General features: G+C 48.5%; 1 protein-coding gene across 3 annotated transcripts in view; it reads right to left on the minus strand.

The window, feature by feature from the left end:
• The window catches only part of CSMD2 (CUB and Sushi multiple domains 2), a 276,036-nt gene that overhangs the window by 86,689 nt on the left and 163,092 nt on the right, over positions 1-26,255 (minus strand). For all 3 annotated transcript variants that reach the window (XM_077189434.1, XM_077189435.1, XM_054648279.2), the window contains 7 exons: positions 15,783-16,109; positions 14,383-14,577; positions 9,015-9,153; positions 7,367-7,554; positions 5,686-5,874; positions 4,407-4,523; positions 1,519-1,734 (listed from right to left, as the gene is read on the minus strand). In XM_077189434.1, coding sequence (XP_077045549.1) covers positions 1,519-1,734; positions 4,407-4,523; positions 5,686-5,874; positions 7,367-7,554; positions 9,015-9,153; positions 14,383-14,577; positions 15,783-16,109 — 1,371 coding nt within the window. The remainder of the gene's footprint in view (positions 1-1,518; positions 1,735-4,406; positions 4,524-5,685; positions 5,875-7,366; positions 7,555-9,014; positions 9,154-14,382; positions 14,578-15,782; positions 16,110-26,255) is intronic.

The following is a 26,255-nucleotide window of genomic DNA, read 5'->3' on the forward strand; positions in this document are numbered from 1 at the left end:
GATAGGAAAGAAACCTTGAAATACACTGAAAATGAGAGTTATAATTAGAGGCGAGCTTTTGAAAGGCAAAAAGCCATTTTCCCCTCATCAAAATGGGAGTTAATTGGAAATTTTCTGACTGGTTTCCACATGCAAATCCCTGACTTCAGAGGCCAGGAACAAAGGCACTGGGAACCAGGTTTCAGCTGCATCTATGGCAACAGCTCTGCCCATCAGGGAGGGTGCCAGACCAAGATCCACAGGAAAAATGGGAATTTCTCTCCTTCCCTGGGAGCTCAAGTGGCAGCTCAGGACTGGGAAGGACACGGGGACAGAGGCAAGAACAGCAATAAAGCTCCTGCCCTTCACTGGCTGCTGTAGGGAATTGCTTTTGGGGCACTCAGGCAGCAAAGATTGACATTCCCTGGAATGGCAGCACTTGGGAGTCACTTGGAGGACTCCAGCCCAGAGGACACAGTCAAACACCTCCTGCCCTTCAACCAGAGGCTGCCCCAGTGCCAGGAGCTGCCCTGCAGTGCCACATGTCCCTTCCTTGGGTCCCTCTCTGAGTCCTCATGCTCCCTCTGACAGACAGCTGCGGAAAAATCAGGATTTCCTTTGAAAAATCCGCATTTTGCATCAGCACACCCACTCAAAGCCACCATCGCCATCGTGATGGCTGAGCAAGTTCAGCTCAGCATGGGATTGTTGGAACTTCTCTGGGCAGGAATTGCTCCCCTCAGCCTCCTCCTGGAGCCAGGAAAATCTGGATCAGAGCCCTGCTGGGTGCAGCAGGAGGGGGCTCCCATGCGGTAGCACAGCAAAGGAAAAAGAGGAGAAAAAGGGGAAAAGGGGGGAAAAAGGAAAAGGGAAGGGAAGGGGGAAGGAGGAAGGGGAAGGGGAAGGGGAAGGGAAAGGGAAAGGGAAAGGGAAAGGGAAAGGGAAAGGGGAAGGGGAAGGGAAAGGGAAAGGGGAAGGGGAAGGGGAAGGGGAAGGGGAAGGGGAAGGGAAAGGGAAAGGGAAAGGGAAAGGGAAAGGGAAAGGGAAAGGGAAAGGGAAAGGGAAAGGGAAAGGGAAAGGGAGGGAAGGGAAGGGAAGGGAAGGGAAGGGAAGGGAAGGGAAGGAAAGGAAAGGAAAGGAAAGGAAAGGAAAGGAAAGGAAAGGAAAGGAAAGGAAAGGAAAGGAAAGGAAAGGGGGAAGGGAGGAAAAGGGGAAGGGAGGAAGGGAAAGGGAGGAAAAGGGGAAGGATGAAAAGGAAAGGGAGGGAAAGGAAAGGGAGGAAAAATGGAAGGGAGGAAAAAGGGAAGGAGGAAAAGGAAAGGGAGGAAAAGGGGAGGGAGGAAAAGTGGAAGGGAGGAAAATGGGAAGGAGGAAAAGGAAAGGAAGGAAAAGGAAAAGGAGGAAAAGGAAAGGGGGGAAAAGGAAAGGGAGGAAAAGGAAAGGGAGGGAAAGGGGAAAGAGGAAAAGGGGAGGAGGGAGGGAAAGAAAATAAGGAAAAGAAGGGAGGCACAGAGGGAAGGCTCGGGCAGCTGCTGTCACCTGAGAAGGTGATGTTGAAGCCCTCGTAGGACATGGAGAAGTCGGAGATGAGGCGGATCTGGGCCGAGAAGTTGCCGAAGAGCCCCGCGCTGAGCGGGGCCGGCAGGCGCGAGCCCGTCAGCTGCTTCAGGGGCTGGGCAAAGCTGGAGTTCTCCGTGATCAGCAGGTAATCGTGCCCATTCTCCAGGTGGAAGGTGTGGAAGGTGAAGAACACACCTGCAGAGAGTCGGGAAAGCACAGGCGGAGTCATCGCGGCGCCCAACTCCTGCTCCCCACTGAGGGCAGCGGGAAAACCACTCTGAAATCGTGGATTTGGTTCTGCTGGAAGTGAAATCGATAAAAATCCTAAATGTGGGGTGTGGGAGCAGGGCCAGAGCAGGGCCAAGCTCTGGAAATGTTGGATTCTTGTGCCCTTGTCAGGGATGACACAAACTTGCTCCAGGGACGGAGCAGCGGCTGAGGGAGCAGCCCAGGGGAGCCTTTTATTCTAAAAGTGACTTTTAAATGGAGAGCAGCAAGGCTGGAGCTGGGAGGGCTCGAAAATGAGCGTGCTCCAGAAGGAATTCCTGCCTGGAAAAACAGGATTTAATCCCAGCCTCAAGGTCAGGGAGGCTTTTCCAGAAGCGTGTCAGAGGTGCAGCTGCAAGGACCTTCCCATGATGAGGTGAATCAGATAATCATGGAACGATTTGGGTGGGAAATGACCTTAAAAATTGTTTTATTCCATCCCCCTACCAAGGGAAGAGACACCTTCCCCTAAACCCGACTTTTATTCACCTTTTCTTGCTCAAAATAAACCCCACAACAGCTCCAGCCACGGAAATGCCAGCCAAACACAGCAAAACTATTTTGCCTCTTCCTCCCAAATTCAATTTGAACGATTTGAAACATTTGGGGAGAAGGCTGTGACCTTGCTGCATTTGTAAATGAGCCAGAGAGGAGTAATGGATTACTTAAAGTCCCCTTCACACCTCCAGACACACAATGGGAAGCACTTCAGGCTCCTGCAGGAGCCTCCAGCGAGGTGATTTTTCATGCTGGAATTCAAACACCATTAGAAACACTCATTCTCTGGAAAATAATTCCAGCTTGGAAATAAATAAAAAAAAATCGACAAAAAATGGCAGTGAGAGCAGGAGCCAGGCAGGATCTGAGCTCAGGAACTCTGTCACAGCATTGTCACACCGACTTAACAAGGCAGGGAGATGCCAAGCAATAAAAAGCCTTTTTGCATTTAGATGGATTTTTCCATCCTGATCTCCCAGCTCAGGGCAGGCTCCTGAGCCCCTGCTCGTGTGGGATTGGGATTGATCCTGCTCAGAACCCTCTGGAGAGACACAGACCCCTCCAGGATGGAATCTGGCCTTTGGGAGGGATCCCTGCTTGGTTTGGCCAGGTTATTTCATTTAACCCAGTAATTCCCACCCCAAGGGCTGGCTGTGCATGCCACCGTTCCCAAAATACAGCATCCCAAAGAAACAGCAGGAAACCTGCAAAAAAAAAAAAAAAAGCCCAGAAGAAGATTCTCCTCCTTGCTGCCCATTCCCTATTAATTTCTGGAGATCAGGGAAAGCTCTGGAGATCCAATATCCAACCCCACAGAACCAAATTCCAGCTGAATATTCCATTTATTTATGCCTGGCCCTCTCCAAGTTCTTCCTGGGGCTTTGCTGCTCACATGGAGCTCCTCCCTTCCAAGAAGTAAAGGTCAGAGAGGCTGGAAACCAATGAGGAGCTTTTCCCATGGGATTGGGAATGAAGGAATTGTGGGAATATCCCAATCTTTATCCCCCACTGCCCTTCAGTGTCCCAAAAGGATTTTTATACCCAAAGCTTAGGACTGACCTTGATAATTCTTTTTTTATATTCATTCTGTGGAGAACATTTATTTTTGTCTGCAGAATTCCACAAAAGCAGGAAACCTCCAAGAGTTTCCAAATTGTTTGTTATTTCTACCAGAAGCACAAAACGGAAATAGATCTGACCTGAAAACTGGGATGTGGGGAATGCAAAATGAATTTATTCTCCCCTGACAGCAAATTTAAACCCTCAGCTTTAGCAAACCCAGCCTAAGGAACAGAAATAACATCACCCCTCTGGAATCAGCACAAGAATAATTCAGTTATCCTGGAGAACATGCCCAAATTCCAAGTTTTTAAAAGTAAAACCTCCAAGCAGAGGGCATGAGGCTCCTCCAGCACTGAAGGGTTGTGGAACTGTAGCAAAAAGGGCTAATTATAAACTCATTTTTAAGGATTTGTGACCAATTAAACCTTTGCTCTGGTCTGCAATTTACTGTGGCACAAAACATCTCTGCAAACACAAGGTTGGGCTTTTTTTTTTTTTCCCTCCCCCCATTCTCTGCAGAAGAACCAGCAAAACAAATTAGAGGAGAAAAGAAATCACTTTGAAGCAGTGAGATTAAAAATAATGGTCTCTCTTTAGGCATTTAAATACCTTTAAAATGAAACTGCTTTTTAAACTCCACTTGCACAGCCTGGGAGTCCATAAAGTGTCACAAGAAAAGAATTGTTGGAGCAGCTGGGGCAATTCCAGGACATGTGGGAGATATTCCCAAAAAAACCTTGGAGGGGAGGAGCTGAGCACCTGCAGAAATCCCTCAGGAGGGGCAGATCCCTCTCTGTGACAGGGAATGGTGTCAGGATCTCTGCATCCACACCCTGACCTTCAGGATGGGGCCACAAAGCTCTGGAACAGGAGATAACACAAAGCTCTGCTTGGTAAGGATTTCCCCTTTAAAAGGATGAGGAGGTGACATCAAAACCCTCTGGATTTTGTCCAGGGACGATGGAATCACCATTCCTGAGAGGAACTCTTGGTTCCCACAGGGAAAAGTTTCTCTCCCACTGCCTCAGTCCTCTCCTCACCTTTGCCATGGGATGTTTCTATTGTCCAGGTGCAGTTCAAGTTGTTGGGATAAAAATCAGGGAAGCCTGGGGAGAGGATGGTGCCACTGGAGCCACGGATGTAGCCCCCACAGAGAGCTAAAAACACCAAAAAAAAAAGGAGAGAAAGAGTTTAATAATCCAGAATCTTTCACAAGCTGGGAGGAAAAAGCAAAACCCAACCCAGGAAAATCCAACAAAAGAGAACGATCGACCCAAATCCAATCAGCCCAAACTGGGTTTTTGTTGGACAAAATCCAACAAAATACATGGATAGACCCCCAAAATCCAACAAAACCCATGGATTTAATGTCACTGGGAGCTCTCCAGCTGCTGCTTTGGCAGTGGGTGTGCATGGGAAGGGTTTGCAGCAGGTGGAACCACCATCCCTGTGGGATCCAACGAAAAGAGGAAAATCCAACAAAAGAGAACGATCGACCCAAATCCAATCAACCCAAACTGAGTTTTGTTGGTCAAAATCCAACAAAATACATGGATGGACCCCCAAAATCCAACAAAACCCATGGATTTAATGTCACTGGGAGCTCTCCAGCTGCTGCTTTGGCAGTGGGTGTGCATGGGAAAGGTTTGCAGCAGGTGGAACCACCATCCCTGTGGGATCCAACACCAATCAACCCAAACTGGGTTTTGTTGGACAAAATCCAACAAGACACATGGACAGACCCACCAAAATCCAACAAAACTCATGGATTAAACACCACTTGGAGCTCTCCAGCTGCTGCTTTGGCAGTGGGTGTGCATGGGGAGGGTTTCCAGCAGGTGGAACCACCATCCCTGTGGGATCCAACGAAAAGAGGAAATTCCAACAAAAGAGAACGATCGACCCAAATCCAATCAACCCAAACGGGGTTTTGCTGGTCAAAATCCAACAAAATACATGGATAGACCCCCAAAATCCAACAAAACCCATGGACTTAATGTCACTGGGAGCTCTCCAGCTGCTGCTTTGGCAGTGGGTGTGCATGGGAAGGGTTTGCAGCAGGTAGAATCACCATCCCTGTGGGATCCAACGAAAAGAGGAAAATCCAACAAAACACATGGACAGACCCACCAAAATCCAACAAAACCCACGAATTAAACACCACTGGGAGCTCTCCAGCTGCTGCTTTGGCAGTGGGTGTGCATGGGGAGGTTTCCAGCAGCTGGAAGCACTGTGGGATCCACCTCTGGATACTCCCACCCTGTGAGCTCAGCTCTGCCTCCCAACACCAAGAACGCCCTGAGGCAGAGCCTTCCTCACCCTCACAGCTGGGCAGGGGCCGGCTCCACTGGAAGTTGGGCTCACACTCCAGGGCCTCAGCGTCACTCAGGGTGTAGCCAGGGTCACAGCTGAACGTCACCAGGGCTCCCACGTAGAAATCGTTGCCGTGGCGCTGCCCGTTCACTGGGATGCCAGGGTCCAGGCAGTGGTCAGACTGCAGCTTCACAGCTGGGCACACAGAGCAGGGCACGGCCCTCAGGTGGGCACTGAGGAGCTCAGGGGAAGCTCAGCCTGCCCACGGGATCGGCCCAAATGGTGGTGGTTAATGCCAAGGCCAGAGGGTGGAAGGGAGAGAGGGAATTCCTCAAGGGAGGGGATGGAAATGGTCAAAGGGAGGGGATGGAGAGAAGGAATTCCTCCAAAGGAGAGGAGGGAATGGAGAGAGGGAAATCCCTGAAATGAGGGGATGGAGAGAGGAAAACCCTCAGAGTGAGAGGAGGAAAGGGAGAGAGGGAAATCCCTGAAATGAGGGGATGGAGAGAGGAAAACCCTCAAAGTGAGAGGAGGAAAGGGAGAGAGGGAAATCCCTGAAATGAGGGGATGGAGAGAGGAAAACGCTCAAAGTGAGAGGAGGAAAGGGAGAGAGGAAAACCCTCAGAGTGAGAGGAGGAAATGGAGAGAGGGAAATCCCTGAAATGAGGGGATGGAGAGAGGAAAACCCTCAGAGTGAGAGGAGGAAAGGGAGAGAGGAAAATCTCAAAAGTGAGAGGATGGAGAGAGGGAAATCCCTGAAATGAGAGGAGGAAAGGGAGAGAGGGAAATCTCAAAAGTGAGAGGATGGAGAGAGGGAAAACCCTGAAATGAGGGGATGGAGAGAGGGAATTGCCCCAAGGGAGGGGAGGAAATGGAGAGAGAGGAAATCCCTGAAATGAGGGGATGGAGAGAGGAAAACCCTCAGAGTGAGAGGAGGAAAATCCCTGAAAGGAAGGGATGGAGGAGGGAATTGCCCCAAGGGAAAGGAGGAAATGGAGAGGAGAAAATTGCTGAAAAGAGGGGTGGAAATGGAGAGAGGAAAATCTCAAAAGTGAGAGGATGGAGAGAGGGAAATCCCTGAAATGGGAGGAGGAAAGGGAGAGAGGGAAATCACAAAAGTGAGAGGATGGAGAGAGGGAAATCCTCAAAGTGAGAGGAGGAAAGGGAGAGAGGGAAATCCCTGAAATGAGAGGAAGAAAGGGAGAGAGGGAAATCTCTGAAATGAGGGGAGGGAGAGAGGGAATTGCCGCAAGGGAGGGGAGGAAATGGAGAGAGGAAAATCCCAAAAGTGAGAGGATAAAGAGAGGAAATCCTCAAAGTGAGAGGAGGAAAGGGAGAGAGGGAAATCCTCAAAGTGAGGGGAAGGAGAAAGGGAAATCCCTGAAATGAGAGGAGGAAAGGGAGAGAGGAAAATCCCAAAAGTGAGAGAGGAAAATCCCTGAAATGAGGGGATGGAGAGAGGGAATTGCCCCAAGGGAGAGCAGGCCAAACCAGTGTGGGATGCAGGAAAAGCAGAAACTGCTCCTCCACTGGCAGCACCTTCCTTGAGCACCGTGAGCTGCCTGGCACAGGGAAAACAAAACCCAGGGTGCCCTGAGGAGGCCACGGTGCTGCTGGAGATTGGGAATTGCAGGGAATCAATTGCAGGGAATCAATTGCAGGGAATTCATGAACAAGGGGCCCTTACTTTCATATCTGATCTGGAAGCCGATGTCAGAGTGGCTCTTGTCCGTGGTGAACAGGAGGTAGAGGTGGTTGCTGGTGCTGATCAGGAACTGGGGCACCTGGGTGCCATCGTAGACCCCAATCAGGGGCGAGGAGTAGGAGCGGCCATCCCTCACCTCCAGGGTGTCATAATTCACCTCTGTCTTGAACCTGGGGGGGACAGGGGGAAAATGAAACCCCAGCACTGCTCCCTTCTCCTCATTCCCTCCTGGAGCCACCACAGGGGCAGGGGTGGCTCCTTTCTCCTGCCTGAGTGTCTCACCGGGGGCACCTCACACGTATTTGGGGTTTTTGTCACCTCTCCACCTGCTGGGCCCCACCTGAAACGTTGCCCAGGTGCTGAGGCAGCAAATGAAACAGAGCTGGAAGAGCCATGGGGACCTGAATGTCACAGCAGTGGTGGCAGTGGCAGCTCCTCTCTGCTCTCTGGGGCTCTGCTGGCACTGCCAGGAATCCAAACAGCAGCTGATTTTCAGGATATTTTTCTGGATTTGTATCCATCTACATGCCTGAATGAGCATTTTTTAATCTTGACTTTTTTTTTTTTTTTTGGTCAAATAATTAAACCATACACCCCTACATTATCCAAATCATTTGTCACCAACACACTCTCAATTAACCTTCCTCTCTATTTCCTAGTATCAAAACCAATAACCAGCTGTCATCATCACTCCACAACCACCCCCAAACAAACACAGAATTAACCCCAGAATTAACCCCCCCCCAAAAAAAAAAAACAAACAAAAATACAAACCATGATGATAAATCCTCAACCAATCACCCACCAAATTTTACATTCTTGTAGCTTAGAAAAAGCTCAACACTGAAGGTGTTCCCTGCTGCTCCCCCCACCCAAGGATTATGTGGCAGCTCAGCCCCCAAAAATGGGTCTGAAACGCCCCTGAAAATGAGCAGGAGTGGTTCAGACACAACACAACCACTCCCCACAGTGCTGGGCGAGTTTTAATTCCCTGCCAGGAGCTCATAAATTAAAAAGGGGAGAGGGGAGAAGCTCAGAGCCCGACATGAGGTGGAGCAGCTCATCCCCCTCTCTTGGCTGCACCTTGGAGTCACCAAAATCACCCAGAGCAGGGAATTTGGGGGCAGAGCAGGGAATTTGGGGGCAGAACCAGGGAATTTGGGGGCACAGCAGGGAATCTGGGGGCAGAGCAGGGAATTTGGGGACAGAGCAGGGAATTTGGGGGCAGCACAGGGAATTTGGGGGCAGAGCAGGGAATATGGGGGCAGAACCAGGGAATATGGGGGCAGAGCCAGGGAATCTGGGGACAGAGCGGGGAATATGGGGGCAGAGCAGGGAATATGAGGGCAGAGCAGGGAACATGAGGGCAAAGCAGGGAACATGAGGGCAAAGCAGGGAATTTGGGGGCAGAACCAGGGAATTTGGGGACAGAGCGGGGAATATGGGGGCAGAGCAGGGAATTTGGGGGCAAAGCAGGGAATTTGGGGGCAGAACCAGGAAATTTGGGGGCAGAGCAGGGAATTTGGGGACAGAGCAGGGAATCTGGGGGCAGAGCGGGGAATTTGGGGGCAGAACCAGGGAATTTGGGGGCAGAGCAGGGAATTTGGGGGCTGCCCAAGGTGGTGAGCACCTGTCAAAGGTGATCTTGATGGGGTAGCCAGGCTGGGCCTCGATGACCCAGGCACAGCTCAGGGAGTCCTTGTAGAAGCCAGGCCAGCCTGGGGACAGGATGGTTCCACTGGGTGACGTCAGGTGGCCCCCACAGGGTGCTGGGGGACACAAAAAGGACACAAATCACACAATTATCCAAGCTGGAAAAGCCCTTCAGGCTCATCCAGCCCACCTAAACCACATCCCTGAGTGCCACATCTTTAAAATTGGGGTGAAAAATGTCACAGGGCTGCAGCACCGCGAGGTGTCCCCACTCTTGAAACCCCTTTCCCTGCATTTCTGTCCCCTCCACGAGTTAAAAATCACCAGAGCCAGATGGAAAACCGACATTAACTGCTCAGAAATTGCCTTTTCAGCTCCAAGTGCAGACACTGCCCCCCTGGGAGCCAGCAGGGCTGACCTTGGGCCCTGCTCGGTGGGGCTGGGGTGTAAAATAATGATTGGGTATAAAAGCAGAGGAAACTGCAAGGTCACTTGGCATTCCAGGTGCCAGAAAAATCCCTCCCAGCCCTGCTAATTGAGTCGTGGCTTTGCTGCCACCAGGGACAGCACCAGAGCAGGGCATTAATTCCACCCCGTGCTCCCCAGTGCCACCAGCAGGAGCTGCAGGCGCTTTCTGGGCAAAGGACACGCTGGGTGTGGGAGCCCAGAGGCACCAAAATCCCACAAAGTGCCAGGTTTGGTCCTCCAAGGAGTCACCCAGGGCCAGCCCCAGTGTCACCGTGTGCCCCTGGGCCACCCCAAAATGTGCCAGCCCCAATGTCACCGTGAGCTGGGCCAATCCCAATGTCACCGTGCCCCTGTGCCACCCCAAAATGTGGCAGCAGCCCCAATGTCACTGTGCCCCTGTGCCAATCCCAATGTCACCGTGCCCCCTGTGCCAGCCCCAATGTCACCGTGTGCCCCTGGGCCACCCCAAAATGTGCCAGCAGCCCCAATGTCACCGTGAGCTGGGCCACGCCAAAATGTGGCAGCAGCCCCAATGTCACTGTGCCCCTGTGCCAATCCCAATGTCACCGTGCTCCTGTGCCACCCCAAAATGTGCCAATCCCAATGTCACTGTGCCCCCTGGGCCACCCCAAAATGTGCCAGCCCCAATGTGACCGTGCCCCTGTGCCAATCCCAATGTCACCGTGCCCCTGTGCCACCCCAAAATGTGCCAATCCCAATGTCACCGTGCCCCTGTGCCAATCCCAATGTCACTGTGCCCCTGGGCCACCCCAAAATGTGCCAGCAGCCCCAATGTCACCATGTGCCCCTGTGCCACCCCAAAATGTGCCAATCCCAATGTCACCGTGAGCTGGGCCACCCCAAAATGTGCCAATCCCAATGTCACTGTGAGCTGGGCCACCCCAAAACGTGGCAGCCCAAAATGTGGCAATCCCAATGTCACCGTGCCCCTGGGCCACCCCAAAATGTGCCAGCAGCCCCAATGTCACCGTGAGCTGGGCCACCCCAAAATGTGCCAATCCCAATGTCACTGTGCCCCTGTGCCACCCCAAAATGTGCCAGCAGCCCCAATGTCACCGTGCCCCTGGGCCACCCCAAAATGTGGCAATCCCAATGTCACCGTGCTCTTGTGCCAATCCCAATGTCACCGTGAGCTGGGCCACCCCAAAATGTGCTAATCCCAATGTCACCATGCCCCTGTGCCAATCCCAATGTCACCGTGTGCCCCTGGGCCACCCCAAAATGTGCCAATCCCATTGTCACCATGCCCCCCTGTGCCACCCCAAAATGTGCCAGCCCCAGTGTCACTGTGCCCCTGGTGCCATCCCAAAATGTGCCAGCAGCCCCAGTGTCACCATGAGCTGGGCCACCCCAAAATGTGGCAGCCCAAAATGTGGCAATCCCAATGTCACCGTGCCCTTGTGCCACCCCAAAATGTGTCAGCAGCCCCAATGTCACCGTGCCCCTGGGCCACCCCAAAATGTGCCAGCCCCAATGTCACCATGCCCCTGGGCCACCCCAAAATGTGGCAATTCCAGCCCCAATGTCACCGTGCCCCTGTGCCACCCCAAAATGTGCCAGCAGCCCCAATGTCACCGTGCCCCTGGGCCACCCCAAAATGTGCCAATCCCAACGTCACCGTGCCCCTGGGCCACCCCAAAATGTGCCAGCCCCAATGTCACCGTGTCCCTGTGGCAATCCCAATGTCACCGTGCCCCTGGGCCACCCCAAAATGTGCCAATCCCAATGTCACCGTGCCCCTGTGCCACACCAAAATGTGGCAGCAGCCCCAATGTCACCGTGCCCCCCTGTGCCACCCCAAAATGTGCCAGCCCCAGTGTCACTTTGCCCCTGGTGCCATCCCAAAATGTGCCAGCCCCAATGTCACCGTGAGCTGGGCCACCCCAAAATGTGGCAGCCCAAAATATGGCAATCCCAATGTCACCGTGCCCTTGTGCCACCCCAAAATGTGTCAGCAGCCCCAATGTCACCATGCCCCTGGGCCACCCCAAAATGTGGCAATTCCAGCCCCAATGTCACCGTGCCCCTGTGCCACCCCAAAATGTGCCAGCAGCCCCAATGTCACCGTGCCCCTGGGCCACCCCAAAATGTGCCAATTCCAGCCCCAATGTCACCGTGCCCCTGGGCCACCCCAAAATGTGCCACCCCGAAATGTGCCAGCCCCAATGTCACCATGCCCCTGTGCCAATCCCAATGTCACCGTGCCCCTGTGCCACCCCAAAATGTGCCAATCCCAATGTCACTGTGAGCTGGGCCACCCCAAAATGTGCCAATCCCAATGTCACCGTGCCCCTGGGCACCCCAAAATGTGGCCACCCCAAAATGTGCCAGCCCCAATGTCACCATGCCCCTGTGCCAATCCCAATGTCACCGTGCCCCCTGTGTCACCCCAAAATGTGCCAATTCCAGCCCCAATGTCACCGTGCCCCCTGTGCCACCCCAAAATGTGCCAGCCCCAGCCCCAAAGCTCCCCTGCTGCTCTGCAGGGTGGCAGATGAAAGTCATTTGATCTCAGCTGGCTCCAAAGCAATTATTTTTTCCTTTCTGCCCCAAAGCTGCATGGTCTCCTGTCAGGATTTTCCACCCTTTTCTCTGTCTCCTTCATTCCCATTAATTTTATTTTTTTTTTCTAGTGCTGAGCAGGATTTTAGATCTCTGGGCTTTGCTCCTTGCTTAAAAAGGGTAATTAAAAGGTCCAGACTGAAGGGTGAGTCAAAGAAATCAGCAGAGTGATCAGGAGGAGAAGGCAGAAGGTTATCAAATATAAAAGTTGATTAGAACTGTATTATTTAATGAATGTTTCCCTTCCATACTTAAAAAATGGAAATTTCAAGGCTTGTGCTTTGAAAGTAACAGGAGCCCTGAATTAAACCTACATTCTGACAGGAGCAAAATTATGTAAGAATACAAAAAGTCCATCTTTTTATTCTATAAAAGCTGTTGAAAACAATTGATTCCTTCCTTCAATCCAAAGACAATGGCCAGGACTGTGCAATTCCTGCTGCTCAGGCAATGCAGGGCCAATTACTCCAATTATTTCTCAATATTCCAGGGCTGCTTCTCAAGAGCTCAGCACTTGTTATTCAAATTGCTGCAAATACCAGAGCAGAGCATCACTTCCCTGAGAACACAGGGCACAGGAAGATTTTCAGTCCTAATGAGCTCCTTCTTCACTTCTCTTTTCCAGAGCAGAGGCTTGAAAGTCCTAAAAAAGCTTTGAAATCTGAATTAAAGCCTTTAATTCAGCCCAGCTCCCCCCACGGCAGGGTTGGCTGTTGTGGCCAGGAGATGGAAATGCAGAATTTTTGTCTCTCAGCTGCCAGATCCCATTGACAGAACTTCTGTCATCCCATAACTATCAGGTATTTTACATGGATCAAAAACCAGGATGGGAAAACATCACCCTGGATCTTCCATTCCTTTTTTTGTTCCATTCACTCCCTGACAGGAGCAGCAGGGAAGCTTTGAGGCATCACTAAACCAGAATCTTTTTTTTATTGTTATTGTTATTAGAAAAACACCTGTTGTAACAAGAACTGATCATCAAATCATCAAACAAACACAATAAAAATACTCCCCAGCGTTCCTTCCACACCAAAAAAAAAAAGGAAAATAAACAGAGCTCAGGAATATTTGAACTGAAACTTCCTCCCCAGCAAACTCCTCCTTCCAGAGGGGTGGAAAATCCTGGAAGGTGTTGGCTGGACACTGTGGAATGTGAGAGTGAGACCCTGACAGGCAGAACCCAGATTCTGGACCCCAAAAGGCTGCAAAATTCCCCCCCAAAAAATTTCTTTCCCTGAAGGAATGTTCACCTGGAGAGGAGAAGAGGAGGAGCAGGAGGAGGAAATGGGGAAAAAACCCTAAATTCTGTAAGAATTAAAAATTCAAAGGGAGGGTTGTACATTAGAGGGGAATCTTTGGGGAGTCTGAACCTCTCAAGTACCTCAGAAATGGGGAAAAACCCCTGAATTCCATAAGAATTAGAAATTCAAAGGGAGGGTTGTACATTAGAGAGGAATCTTCGGGATCAGGTGTTCTGGGAAGTCTGAACCTCTGAAGTACCTCAGAAATGGGGAAAAACCCCTAAATTCTGTAAGAATTAAAAATTCAAAGGGAGGGTTGTACATTAGAGGGGAATCTTTGGGATCAGGTATTCTGGGAAGTCTGAACCTCTCAAGTACCTCAGCAATGGGGACAGAGAGAAGGGAAATGCAGCGGGAAATTGGGATAAAAAGGAGGCTGCATCCTCCAAATTTTGAGACACCCCAGGGAATGCCCCATGGCCTCTGCCTTGACTGGAATAAAGTTCCAGGACTACTCTGTCTCCATTTTGGCCATAAACCTCTGGTGTTTTGGATGGATTTTCCTCACAACACCCACGGGAAGAGCTGAGATGGGATCTTTCCCACCCCAAACCACCCCACGGGCAGCAGGCAGGGGCTGCGGCTCACCATCACAGTGTAGAAAAATTTAGGGGAAAAACCCTAAATTCTGTAAGAATTAGAAATTCAAAGGCAGGGTTGTACATTAGAGGGGAATCTTTGGGATCAGGTGTTCTGGGAAGTCTGAACCTCTCAAGTACCTCAGCCAATGGTGAAAGAGAGAAGGGAAATGCAGCTGGAAATTGGGATAAAAAGGAGGCTGTGTCCTCCAAATTTTGAGACACCGCAGGGGAATGGTCCACGGCCTCTGCCTTGACTGGAATAAAATTCCAAGACTCCTCTGTCTCCTTTTTGGACACAAACCTCTGGTGTTTTGGATGGATTTTCCTCACAACACCCACAGGAAGAGCCGAGATGGGATCTTTCCCACCCCAAACCATCCCAAACCCACGGGCAGGGGCAGGGCCTGACCTTCGCAGCGCAGCACGGCGTTGTCCCACACCACGCTGCCCTCCTGCAGGACGCAGGTGACGCTCTCAGCGCCGTGGGTGCGGATGAAGCCCTCGTCACACAGGAAGGACACGGAGCTGCCCAGCTGCAGGCTGTCCCCAAAGCGCTTCCCGTTCACCGGCACGCCGGGGTCCGGGCACTCGTTGTGCCGGAACGCTGCCAGCAGCAGGAGGGAAAGAGGAAACAGGAGAATCAGCAACTTTTTGTACCCACAAGCCCTCACCACCACCCTGTCCCCAGAATGAGGATGTTTATGAGTAATAAAAGTATAATTAATATATAATATAGAATCATAAAGTTGGCCTTCTGACAAGATGGCTAACTTTATGATTATGTATTATATATATATATATATCTAAAATAGATATTTATATATAATATATATATTAGATATCTATTTTAGAGATATATTTTAGATATATATAGATATATATCTCTAAAATATATATTTATATATAATATATATATTAGATATCTATTTTAGAGATATATTTTAGAGATATATATAGATATATATATATATCTAAAATATATACTTATATATAATATATATATTTTAGGTATCTATTTTAGAGATATATTTAGATATATATATCTGAAATATATATTTATATATAATATATATATTTTAAGTATCTATTTTAGGGATATCTATAGATATATATACCTAAAATATATATTTTTATATAATATATATATTTTAGATATCTATTTTAGAGATATATTTTAGAGATATATATAGAGATATATATATATCTAAAACATATATTTATATATAATATATATATTTTAGATATCTATTTTAGAGATATATGTTAGAGATATATATAGATAGATATATATCTAAAATATATGTTTATATATAATATATATATTTTAGATATCTATTTTAGAGATATATATAGATATATATATATCTAAAATATATATTTACATATAATATATATATTTTAGGTATCTATTTTAGAGATATATGTTAGAGATATATATATATCTAAAATATATGTTTATATATAATATATATATTAGATATCTATTTTAGAGATATATATAGATATATATCTAAAATATATGTTTATATATAATATATATATTTTAGATATCTATTTTTAGAGATATATATATATATCTAAAATATATATTTATAGATTTCTATTATATTATTATTCTATTTATAGATATCTATTTTAGAGATATATTTAGATATATATATCTAAAATATATATTTATATATATTATATATATATTAGATATCTATTTTAGAGATATATTTTAGAGATAAATATAGAGATATACATATAGATGTAACATATATTATATGCACCATCCCTCCCCACCACGCAAACCCAACACACACTCACTGGTGAAGGTGATGTTGAACCCTCTCTTCTCCATGGAGTGGTCGGTCTGGAACTCCAGCCTGGCCACGTGGCCGCTGCTGGTCAGCGAGGAGGGGATGTGGCTCCCTGAGAAGGTGCCCAGCACAGGGGACTCGGCCGTGCCTCCGTCCTTGACAGCCAGGAAATCGAACTGGGGCTCCACGTCGAAGTCGTTGAAGGCCAGGTGGATCCTGCTCTCGGGGTTGGCGATGATCAGCCACACGCAGTGCAGGCTGCTCCCGTACTCCTCGGGGTAGTTGGGGGACAGCACGGTCCCCGACGGGCTGGTGAAGTTGAAAAAGCAGGAAACTGCAAAGGGAAAGTGGCATCAGTCCCCACAGCTGTCCCTGCCCTCAGCCCCCTGGCTGGGACGTTCCCAGTTCCTGCTCTGAGGCTGCCTCAGGAGGGAAAATGTGATTTCCAGGCTGCCAGAGCCCACTGACAGAACCTCTGTCACCTAATAAACATCAGCATTTCATGTGCATCAAAAACCAGGAGGGGAAAACACCACCCTGGACCTTCCATTACTTCCCTTCCATTTGTTCTTTAATTCCCTCCCTCACAGGAGCAGCAGGGAAGCCTTTGGTCATCACTGATTCAGAATCTTTTGGTCACCACTGAATCAGAATCTTTTGGTCACCACTGAATCCAAATCTTTTGGTCATCACTGAATCAGAATCTTTTGGTCACCACTGAATCAGAATCTTTTGGTCACCACTAAATCAGAATCTTTTGGTCACCACTGAATCCAAATACTTTGGTCACCACCAAATCCCAATCTTTTGGTCACCACTGAATCCCAATCTTTTGGTCACCAATAAATTCAAATATTTTGGTCACCACTGAATCTGAATCTTTTGGTCAACACTAAATCAGAATATTTTATTACTGGGATAAGAAAAGCACCTGTTCTTCAGGACTTTGCGTGGATTTGCCATTTTCCAGTCCCCTCCAGGTTTATTGAACAGCAGGAAGCAAATTCCTCTTAGGTGGGATCTGGCATTTTCCAGGTGAATTCTCTCCTCAGGAACCCTCCCAAGAATCCAGTGGGTGACTGGAGCTGGTGCAGAATAAAACCAGCACGGAACCTGCCAGCTTTTGCCTCAACATTTTGTTTTTGCTGCAGCCACATCCCAGCACAACCCCAGAGAACCTGGAGCAAGGAACCACCTCAGGCACTCCGGGCACTGCTCCAGCCTCCCCTGCTGCTGTCCCTGGCTCAGCTCTGTCACCCACGGGTGACACATCCATCCCCAGGGTGCTGCAGGCTCCTCGGGGCCTGCTCACAAGAAAATCTGCCCTTTCCATCTCGTTTTTGCCCCTCTGCATTCATCAAACTCCTTCCGTGCACACCAGGGAGTATCTGTGGGACAAATGGAGAGCTGGGAGTTCATTTGCTTTGTCTGCGTCCTTGGGAAATCGCTCACACCTGGCTGAGCACTGGGAGAGGTGGAACGGCCCAAGAACGTTCCCAAATGCTGAGGGGTTTGGGACAAACCAGAGGAATCTGCAGCCCTGCTGGAGGGGAAGCTCTTCCCACCCTACAAATAAATCCCTGACTTCTGCTGGTTCCCAAAAAGAGCCACGGAAATAATTAAAACCAGGCTTAAAACGAAGCTGAGGGGAAGAGCATGCATGAAAAACCCTCCAGCTCTCCAGGGGTTCAATCCATCCCAGGCTGCAGCTGCCAAGGCCCATTAAATTCGGGAAGGCAAGGCTGCCTTTGAAGTGCTACCTGCCCAAACTTTGGGATATTTTATGTATGGATGCTTTGCTCATCCCTTTTCCCCACCGCCACCCTTGGTAAAACCCATTATTGGGAACATCCATCTCCCTAATTCCTGGCACAGAGGATGAGCTTGGCTTGGGGTTGGCATTTAGACAATTATTTGGATCACTGCTCTGCCTCCCTCTGTTATTTTCCCTCTGTCTCCCCTCACCACTTAATGGGCTGGGATCAAATAATTCGGACGTTCCCGTGACGTTATCAAGGCCACGGAGCTGCACAATCCATTCCCTGCTCTCAAAGCCACAAAGAGAGCAGATTAAAGAGAAAACAAACTGCAAAACATCCTCAGGATTTTTTTTTTTTTTTAGGCTCTCTCTCTCTCTACCAGACGCTGAAATATCAGGGGATGCTGTCAAATAATTCTGTCAGCATAAGCACGGTGTAATCTGCCTCAGGAAAATTGAAAATAAATTCATTTGCACCCAGGGAAATGTCTCAACAGCAGGGATGAGGTGTCTTCTCTAAATTTTTAAATCCAAAGGGGTGAATTAGCATTCAGCCAGGACCTCCAGCAGCCCAGCAAGAGAGAGGTGCAGTCGCCAGTTCAGAAAATAAAACAACAAAGGACTTGCTGACAAAGGGGAGAGGAGCAGAGCGAGGGAAGAATATAAAATTAACCTTTGCCAGATAAAACAAAGTGACAGATTAAAGAGAAGCTGGTAAAAAAAAAACAAAACAAAACAAAAAAAACCAAAAACCTCCAAGAGTCTCCACTGCAGGGAAGTAAATGAGGATTTTGGTTTTCTGTAAGATCAGTGAGGAGAAAAGCGAGTTTGGGCTGGAGGGCCAAGGCCACTGGGCCAAGCTGTGGCCAGGAAAAAGCTCCCCTTGATGGAGAGGGGAGCTGGAATCACATCCCAGAGGGGAACAGCCAGCCCAGGGAGCCACAAGGTTCATAAACAAGACCATGGAGTCTGTGAGATGATGATTTTCTTCATCTTGTGAGGCAGAGGAGGCTTTTCCTCACTGTTCCCTCACTGGGGAAGGAGGTTTTTCCTTCTCTGTGGAAGATTTTTCTTCATTTGGAAGGAGTTTTTTCCTCTCTTTGGAAGGAGGATTTCCCTCACCATGGAAGGAGATTTTTCTTCGCTGTGGAAGGAGATTTTTCTTCACTGTAGAAGGAGGCTTTCCCTCTTTGTGGAAGATTTTTCCTCACTGTGAAAGGAGGTTTTCCCTCACTGCGGAATGAAGATTTCTTCTCTGTGGAAGGAGATTTTTCCTTACCATGGAAGGAGGTCTTCCTTCTCTGCGGAAGATTTTTCTTCACTGTGGAAGCAGGTTTTCCCTTGCTGTGGAAGGAGATTTTTCCTCTCTGTGGAAGGAGATTTTTCCTCACTGGAAAGAGATTTTTCCTTACCATGGAAGGAGGTTTTCCTTCTCTGTGGAAGATTTTTCTTCACTTGGAAGGAGGTTTTTCTTTTCTGTGGAAGGCGGTTTTTCTTTACTTGGAAGGAGGTTTTCCCTCACTGTGGAAGGAGGTTTTCCCTCACTATGGAAGGCAGTTCTTGTTCACTTGGAAGGAGGTTTTCCCTCGCTATGGAAGGCAGTTCTTGTTCACTTGGAAGGAGGTTTTCCCTCGCTATGGAAGAAGTTTTCATCTCTGATCCTCCAGCCTCCCTGGAGCTGGACACTGGGACAAAGCAGGAGCTGTTTACCAAGGTGTCACAGGCAGGGCCAGGCTGTCAGGAGGAAGAGGATGGAGACAGCCCAGCTGTCCCTGTCTGTGCTGCTGGAGCATCCCCAAGAGCCCTGAGCAGCAGCAGCCATTCCCAACATGACAGAGGCCAGCCCTGCTGCCTGCAGCTGCCCATCAGCAGCACGGGCTGGGAGCAGCCCTGGCTGCAATTAATATTTATTACCCTTGTTAAATGCCAGCAGAGGCCATTTCATTATGTGCACAGCACAGGGGCCTGTTTACGAAGCTGACTGTGTCAATAATTTTTTTTATTTGTCAATAATTGCTACATTTGTCAATAATCCTTATTGCTGACCAATTACTGCAAAGGCAATGAGAAAAATCCCTTTATTAAATACAGAATAAATCACAGCAGACACAGAGCAGTGAGACCATGGCATGAATGAACCAGCACAGGGATTTTTTCACATTACCACAGGCAGCACCAGGATTGTGCCTTGGTTTGGAGCAGTGAAACAAGGAAGGAGCAGCTCCTTGGTTCTTTTCTTGGGAGGGAGATATGGATGTGAACCTGGACCAGGCAGGAGAAATTCCTGCAGTTCTCTCTTCTCTTCCCTTCCTTCTCTTCTCTCTTTTATTCTCCCTTCCCAGATCCCACCTCTCTCCTCCATCCCTGCTCATCCTGCAGGAGAACCCAGGGCTGATCCCAAGGAGAGGTCACACCACGGGAGCAGGGAAGGCACCGGGGTCAGGAGCTGAAAACCAAGCAAGGAATCCCTGGAACAACTGCAGTTTCCATGGAAACAATCCAAAATCCTTGACTTTCCTCTCAGTTTTTAGATCCTGCTCCCACAGACCTCTTTTGGGAGAGAGCTGGGGAGACAGGAGTGGATTTTCTGCCTTGCATTTCCTTTTTTTCCAAAAATGCCTCCTCTAGGCAGAACTTGGTGATGGGCTGGGAAAGCAGGACAGTGCTGGAAGCTCAGGGCACTGCTCCAGCCAGGCAGCAAAGTGCTTCACATTCTGTATTTTCCTCTTTCTGTATCTGTTATTCCAAGGGGAAAAATAAAAATAAAAATCTGCATCTCACGGTGCCTTTTCCTCCTGAAAACCCTGTGGCACCACAGGGCAAGTGGGAGGTGAGGGAAGGAGTTTGGAGCAGAATTAACTGGGAGGGTTTTGTTATTTCAGAGCAAAAAAAACTCAGCTCAGTCCGGGGGTGGGACTGCAGGTATGAGGAGAAGAATGAAAACCAGGCAGGTTTTGGGAACCAAATCTTGAGGAAAATATCACTGAATTTAAAATAGACGTGCAGGCAAGAGCAGGTTTCACTGCCACCCACTCCAGCAGGAGCAGGGGTTGGCTTTGGGAAGGAGCTGAAATTTTTTAAAACTTAACTGGGAGCTGCTGATCCCCGCTGGGACAGGGATCCTGCAGCCATCTGCCCCTGGGACGTGCTCCAAGGCTCCTGCACCTTCCTCTGCCGAGTTCCCACCATTTCCAACAGAGCTCTTCCTCCTCCCAGCAGATCCCTCGGGAATTTTTGCCGCGGCCACAAGAAGGTGGAAGTTTGTGGCCATTTTTTGGCCTGAGAAAAGGCTCGTGGTGCTGCTGCTCACCTCTCCTGTGCTACTCCCTCCTCTGCAAATGCTGCATGGGACTGTCCCTCAGGGGCTGGGGGGACACTCCTGGGCAGCCACCACTTCCCTGGGGCAGATTTTTTTTGGCAGGAATAACTGGGATGTTAACGGACACGTTTATCCCAGATCCATTAAAATGAATGAATATGTTTATCCCAAATCCATGAAGACTTTTGTTCCCAATCCCTTCCAATATTCCCAGGAATGAATATGTGTTAAAAAACACACCCAGGAACAAACACATTTATCCCAAATCCACTCACACATTCCCAGGAATGAACACATTTGTCCCCAGTCCATTCAAAAGCAACCAGGAATGAACACGTTTATGCCCCAACCCAAACACTCCCAGAAATGAACAGATTTATCCCCAAATGGAATCAAACACTGCCAGGAATGAATGTATTTGCTCCCTATCCATTCAAACACTCCCAGAAATGAACATGTTTATCCTCAATCCTTTCAAACACTCCCAGGAATGACCACATGAATCCCAAACCCAATCAAACATTCCCAGGAATGACCCCATGAATCCCAAACCCAATCAAACATTCCCAGGAATGACCCCATGAATACAAAACCCAATCAAATATTTCCAGAAATGAACATGTTCCATTCAAACATTCCCAGAACAACCACACTAATCCCAAACCAAGTCAAACATTCCCAGGAATGAACAGATTGATCCCAAACCAAGTCAAACATTCCCAGGAATGAACAGATTGATCCCAAATCCATTCAAACATTCCCAGGAATGAACAGATTTATCCCAAATCCATTCAAACATTCCCAGGAACAGACACATTAATTCCAAATCAAATCAAACATTCCCAGGAACGACCACATGAATCCCAAACCCATTCAAACATTGCCAGGAATGACCACACGAATCCCAAAGCCAAACATTTCCAGAAATGAATGTGTTTGCTCCCAATCCATCCACACATTCCCAGATTTATCCCTAAACTTTCCCAGGAATGACCCCATGAATCCCAAACCCAATCGAACACTCCCATGAATGAACATAGTTTATCCCAAATCCATTCAAAGCATTCCTAGAAACGACCACATGAACCCCAAACCCAAACATTTCCAGAAATGAATGAGTTTGCTCCCAATCCACCCAAACTTTCCCAGATTTATCCCCAAACTTTCCCAGGAACGACCACAATGACCCCAAAACTGCTGAGCGACGCCAACCAATCCAACCCCGCTGGGGTCAGAGCAGACCCTTCCCTTCCCCAGGATTTTTGGGGCACAAATCCCCTCCTTTTTACTCCCCTCCTTTTTACTCCCCTCCTTTTTACTCCCCTCCTTTTTACTCCCCTCCTTTTTACTCCCCCACCATTTAATTCCCTGTCAGGCACGAGGCGGGTCCAGCAAAACCTGGATTTTTCCAAGTGTGATCCCAACAAACCGAGGCTGCAGCAGAAATTCTGGGATGACTCTCCCAGAACTGGCGGAGAGGGCACCTAAACCAAGGCAGGAGCTCTGCCCAAGGAGGTGACAATGACATTTATGGCCACTCCAAGGGCCACAATCATCCCCCCACGGAACAGGACGGCGCTGCCTGGCACGGGGTCGAGCACCCAGAGGAAAATGCAGGGTGGAAATCTGGGAAAGGCAGGAGGAGCAGGGAAGGGAAGAACAAAGATCCTTGAAAGACTCTGTCACTGCAGAACCCCCCCCCCCAGGAGCAGCAGGGCCCTGCTCTTTCTGTCAAATAAACCTTGTGAAGTGAATTTTGGAGACAAATAAAATCAGGAAATGAGGTGGGTTTTGGTTTTTTTTTTCTCTACTCCACACGAGGATGTTTGAACAGCAATTCCCACCCTGGATCTGGAGGTTCTGGCAGCTCTGGGATGTCCCTCTCCCTCACCACAGCTCCATCCTCAGTGGCAGCAGCCCCAGAGTTGAAATTATGGAGCTGATTCTCCCTTTATGAACTGGATAATCTCCTCAGCCACAGGATATTCTATCCCCAAACCAGAGCACAAGGGTTTTCCTTCAGGAATATTTACCCAATGCCTGTTTTGCTGAGAAAAAGGAACAAACTCTGGCCAAAACCCAGTTCTGGGTGTGAAAGTTTCCTGGCCTGTGACAGACACCACATCCCCCAAGCCTGGAAATGCCATTTTTAAAGCCAACAACAGAATCATGGAGCTGGATCAAGCAGTGCCAGGATGGTGCAGGACAGAGAGAAGAATTTCAGCCACCACCCAAAGCCAGACACTCAAATTGTACAGAAAGACACCCAAACAGTACAGAAACAAACACCCAGACACCCAAATTGTGCAGAAATAAACACCCAGACACCCAAACTGTACAGAAAGACACCCAAACAGTACAGAAATAAACACCCAGACACCCAAATTGTGCAGAAATAAACACCCAGACACCCAAACTGAACAGGAACAGACACCCAGACATCTGAATTGTACAGAAATAAACACTCAGACACCCAAATTGTGCAGAAATAAACACCCAGACATCTGAATTGTACAGAAATAAACACTCAGACACCCAAATTTAACAGGAACAGACACCCAAACACCTGAATTTAACAGGGAAAAAACTTTCAGACACTCACATTGAACAGGAACAGACACCCAGCCATCCAAGTCTCACAGAAACAGACACCCAGATACCCAAATTGTACAAAAATAAACACTCAGACACCCACACTGAACAGGAACAGACACCCAGATGGAACAGGAACAAACACCCAGATACACACAATTGCACAGAAACAGCCATGCAGACACTCAAATTGTACAGAAATAAACACCCAGACACTCAAATAGTACAGAAATAAATACCCAGACTCCCAAATTGCACAGAAATAAACACCCAGACACCCAAATTGCACAGAAATAAACACCCAGACACCTAAATTGGACAGAAATAAACATTCAGACACCTAAATTGTACAGGAACAGACACCCAGACACTGATATTTTACAGAATCTAACACCCAGACACCCATATTTAAGAGGAACACACCCCCAGACACCCCAAAACCAACCAGACTCCCAAAGTCCCACAGGAACGAACTCCCCACCACCCAAATTTCAAAGGAACAAACCCCCAGACCCCAAATTTCACAGAAGCAAAAGGGGCTCCCTCATCTCCCCCCCTCACATCTGATGGTCTCCCAACATTTCCCACCTGGAATTCGGACACATTTTGTCCTTTTTGTCCATTTTGTGACCCCTCCTGCTCCACAATGAATCAGGAGTGAAGGTCAGGAGGGGTCTGTGAGGGATTTTTCCCACTCCCTGCACGTTGTCTTGTTGAGCCATGAATATCTCAAGAGCCACAGAGAACAGATCACGCTGGAATTGTTTGAACTGAAAGATTCCCTGCCATGCTTTGCATGGATGGGGCTTGATCTGATCAATATCAATAATCCTATTTTACCAAAAATCTCCTTTCTAAGTCTGTTATCACCCAGTTCTGTTGCCCTGAGCACAAACCACAAGTTTATTCTCACTCCAAACTCTCAGCACCAGCCTCAGCCGCACCAACTTGTCCAAATTCACCTGAAATTCCAAGAAATTAAAAGGAAAAACCAGCACAGAACCAGCCTAACACTTCCCACCTCCCAGATAATCAGGAAAAACTCCAATATTTATTTCCTCAGCAGCACCTCCAGCTGATTTGCTTACAAATAAAAAAACCAAACAGGAAGGGAGGGATGGCAGCTGGAAAATGGAGGACTCAGAGGAATTGCTTCCTTTCCCCAGGCATTTCTCTGAGCTTAAATCAGTGTTTGAAAAGAAAGGCACTGGCTTCAAACTGGTTCTCCCCATTCTCCATGACCCCAAATTTTCTCCCAGCTCTCCAGACCCCCTGCAAAATCTGGTTTTTCCCCCCCCCCCAGCTCCATCCTTTTCATGGATCAGCTCCTGCCACACCACATTTCCACTGGAATCTCACCCAGTTTGGCACCTGCTCTTCTAAAACCAACATTTTTGCTTTCTCCCTCTCCATTCTCCCCTCCCTAAACTGCATTTTCCTGTTTTTTTGTTTTTTTTTTTAAAGCTCAGCCTCACTCCCCTGCTCCAAGGCCCAGATTTTAACAGAGCCAACAAAGTAGAAAAGGAGATTTAAAAAAAGTAGAAAGGGAGATAAAAAGAAGAGTGAGGTTACCACCAACTGGGGGAAACAGAGGGAAAACTCTGGGGAAAACTCCTGCAGGAAGGTCCTGGCAGGGCAATAAAGCAAAATGCCCAACATACCTACAGAGAACACTGAGAGCATTAAAACCCCATGGGGACTGTGCAGAACTCCCATTTCCACCCCAAAATGTGATCCTGAGTCACCACAGAGAGCAGAACATCCCAAACCTGCTGAGAATGGGGCAACAAATGCAAAACAGGCCCTGCAGGAGGGAGCCTGGAGAGGGCTGGATCATGAGGGAGAAATGAGGGGCAAAAAACAGAATTCAGGTTTAAATTGTGGACTTGGCCATGTCCTGTCTGTGCTGGCCACCAAGGGCTGATTTTCCCTCTGGGAAGGGAAGGGAGAGCCCAGCACAGCCCAAATCTCTCTACAAAGAGAATTCAAGTTTAAATCTGGAATTTGCTGGGTCCTGTCCACCAAGGACTTGATCTTGTCCCAGGACAAGGCAGGGAGAACCCAGCACAGCCCAAATCTCTCTCTGCAAACAGAATCCACGTTTAAATTGTGAATTTGGCCAGCTCCTGTCTGTGCTGGCCACCAAGGGCTGATTTTTCCCTCAGGACAAGGCAGGGAATGCCCAACACAGCCCAAAACTTTCTCTACAAAGAGAATCCAGGTTTAAATTGTGAATTTGCTGGGTCCTGTCTACCAAGGACCTGATTTTCCCTCAGGACAAGGCAGAGAGAACACAGCAGAGCCCAAATCTCTCTACACAAAGAGAATCCAGGTTTAAATCTGGAATTTGCTGGGTCCTCTCTGCGCCAAGGCCACCAAGGGCTGATTTTCCCTCAGGACAAGGCAAGGATGAGCCCAGCACAGCCCAAATCCTGCTCTACAAAGAGAATCCAGGTTTAAATCTGGAATTTGCTGGGTCCTGTCCACCAAGGGCTGATTTTCCCTCAGGACAAGGCAGGGAGAGCCCAGCACAGCCCAAATCCTGCTCTACAAAGAGACCCCAGGTTTAAATCTGGAATTTGCTGGGTCCTGGCCACCAAGGGCTGATTTGCCCTCAGGATAAGGCAGGAAGAGCCCAGCACAGCCCAAATCTCTCTGCAAAGAAAATCCAGGTTTAAATCTGGAATTTGCTGGGTCCTGGCCACCAAGGGCTGATTTTCCCTCAGGACAAGGCAGGAAGAGCCCAGCACAGCCCAAATCTCTCTGCAAAGAAAATCCAGGTTTAAATCTGGAATTTGCTGGGTCCTGGC

This window comes from Agelaius phoeniceus, chromosome 22, assembly GCF_051311805.1.
Source record: "Agelaius phoeniceus isolate bAgePho1 chromosome 22, bAgePho1.hap1, whole genome shotgun sequence".
Taxonomy (NCBI): domain Eukaryota; kingdom Metazoa; phylum Chordata; class Aves; order Passeriformes; family Icteridae; genus Agelaius; species Agelaius phoeniceus.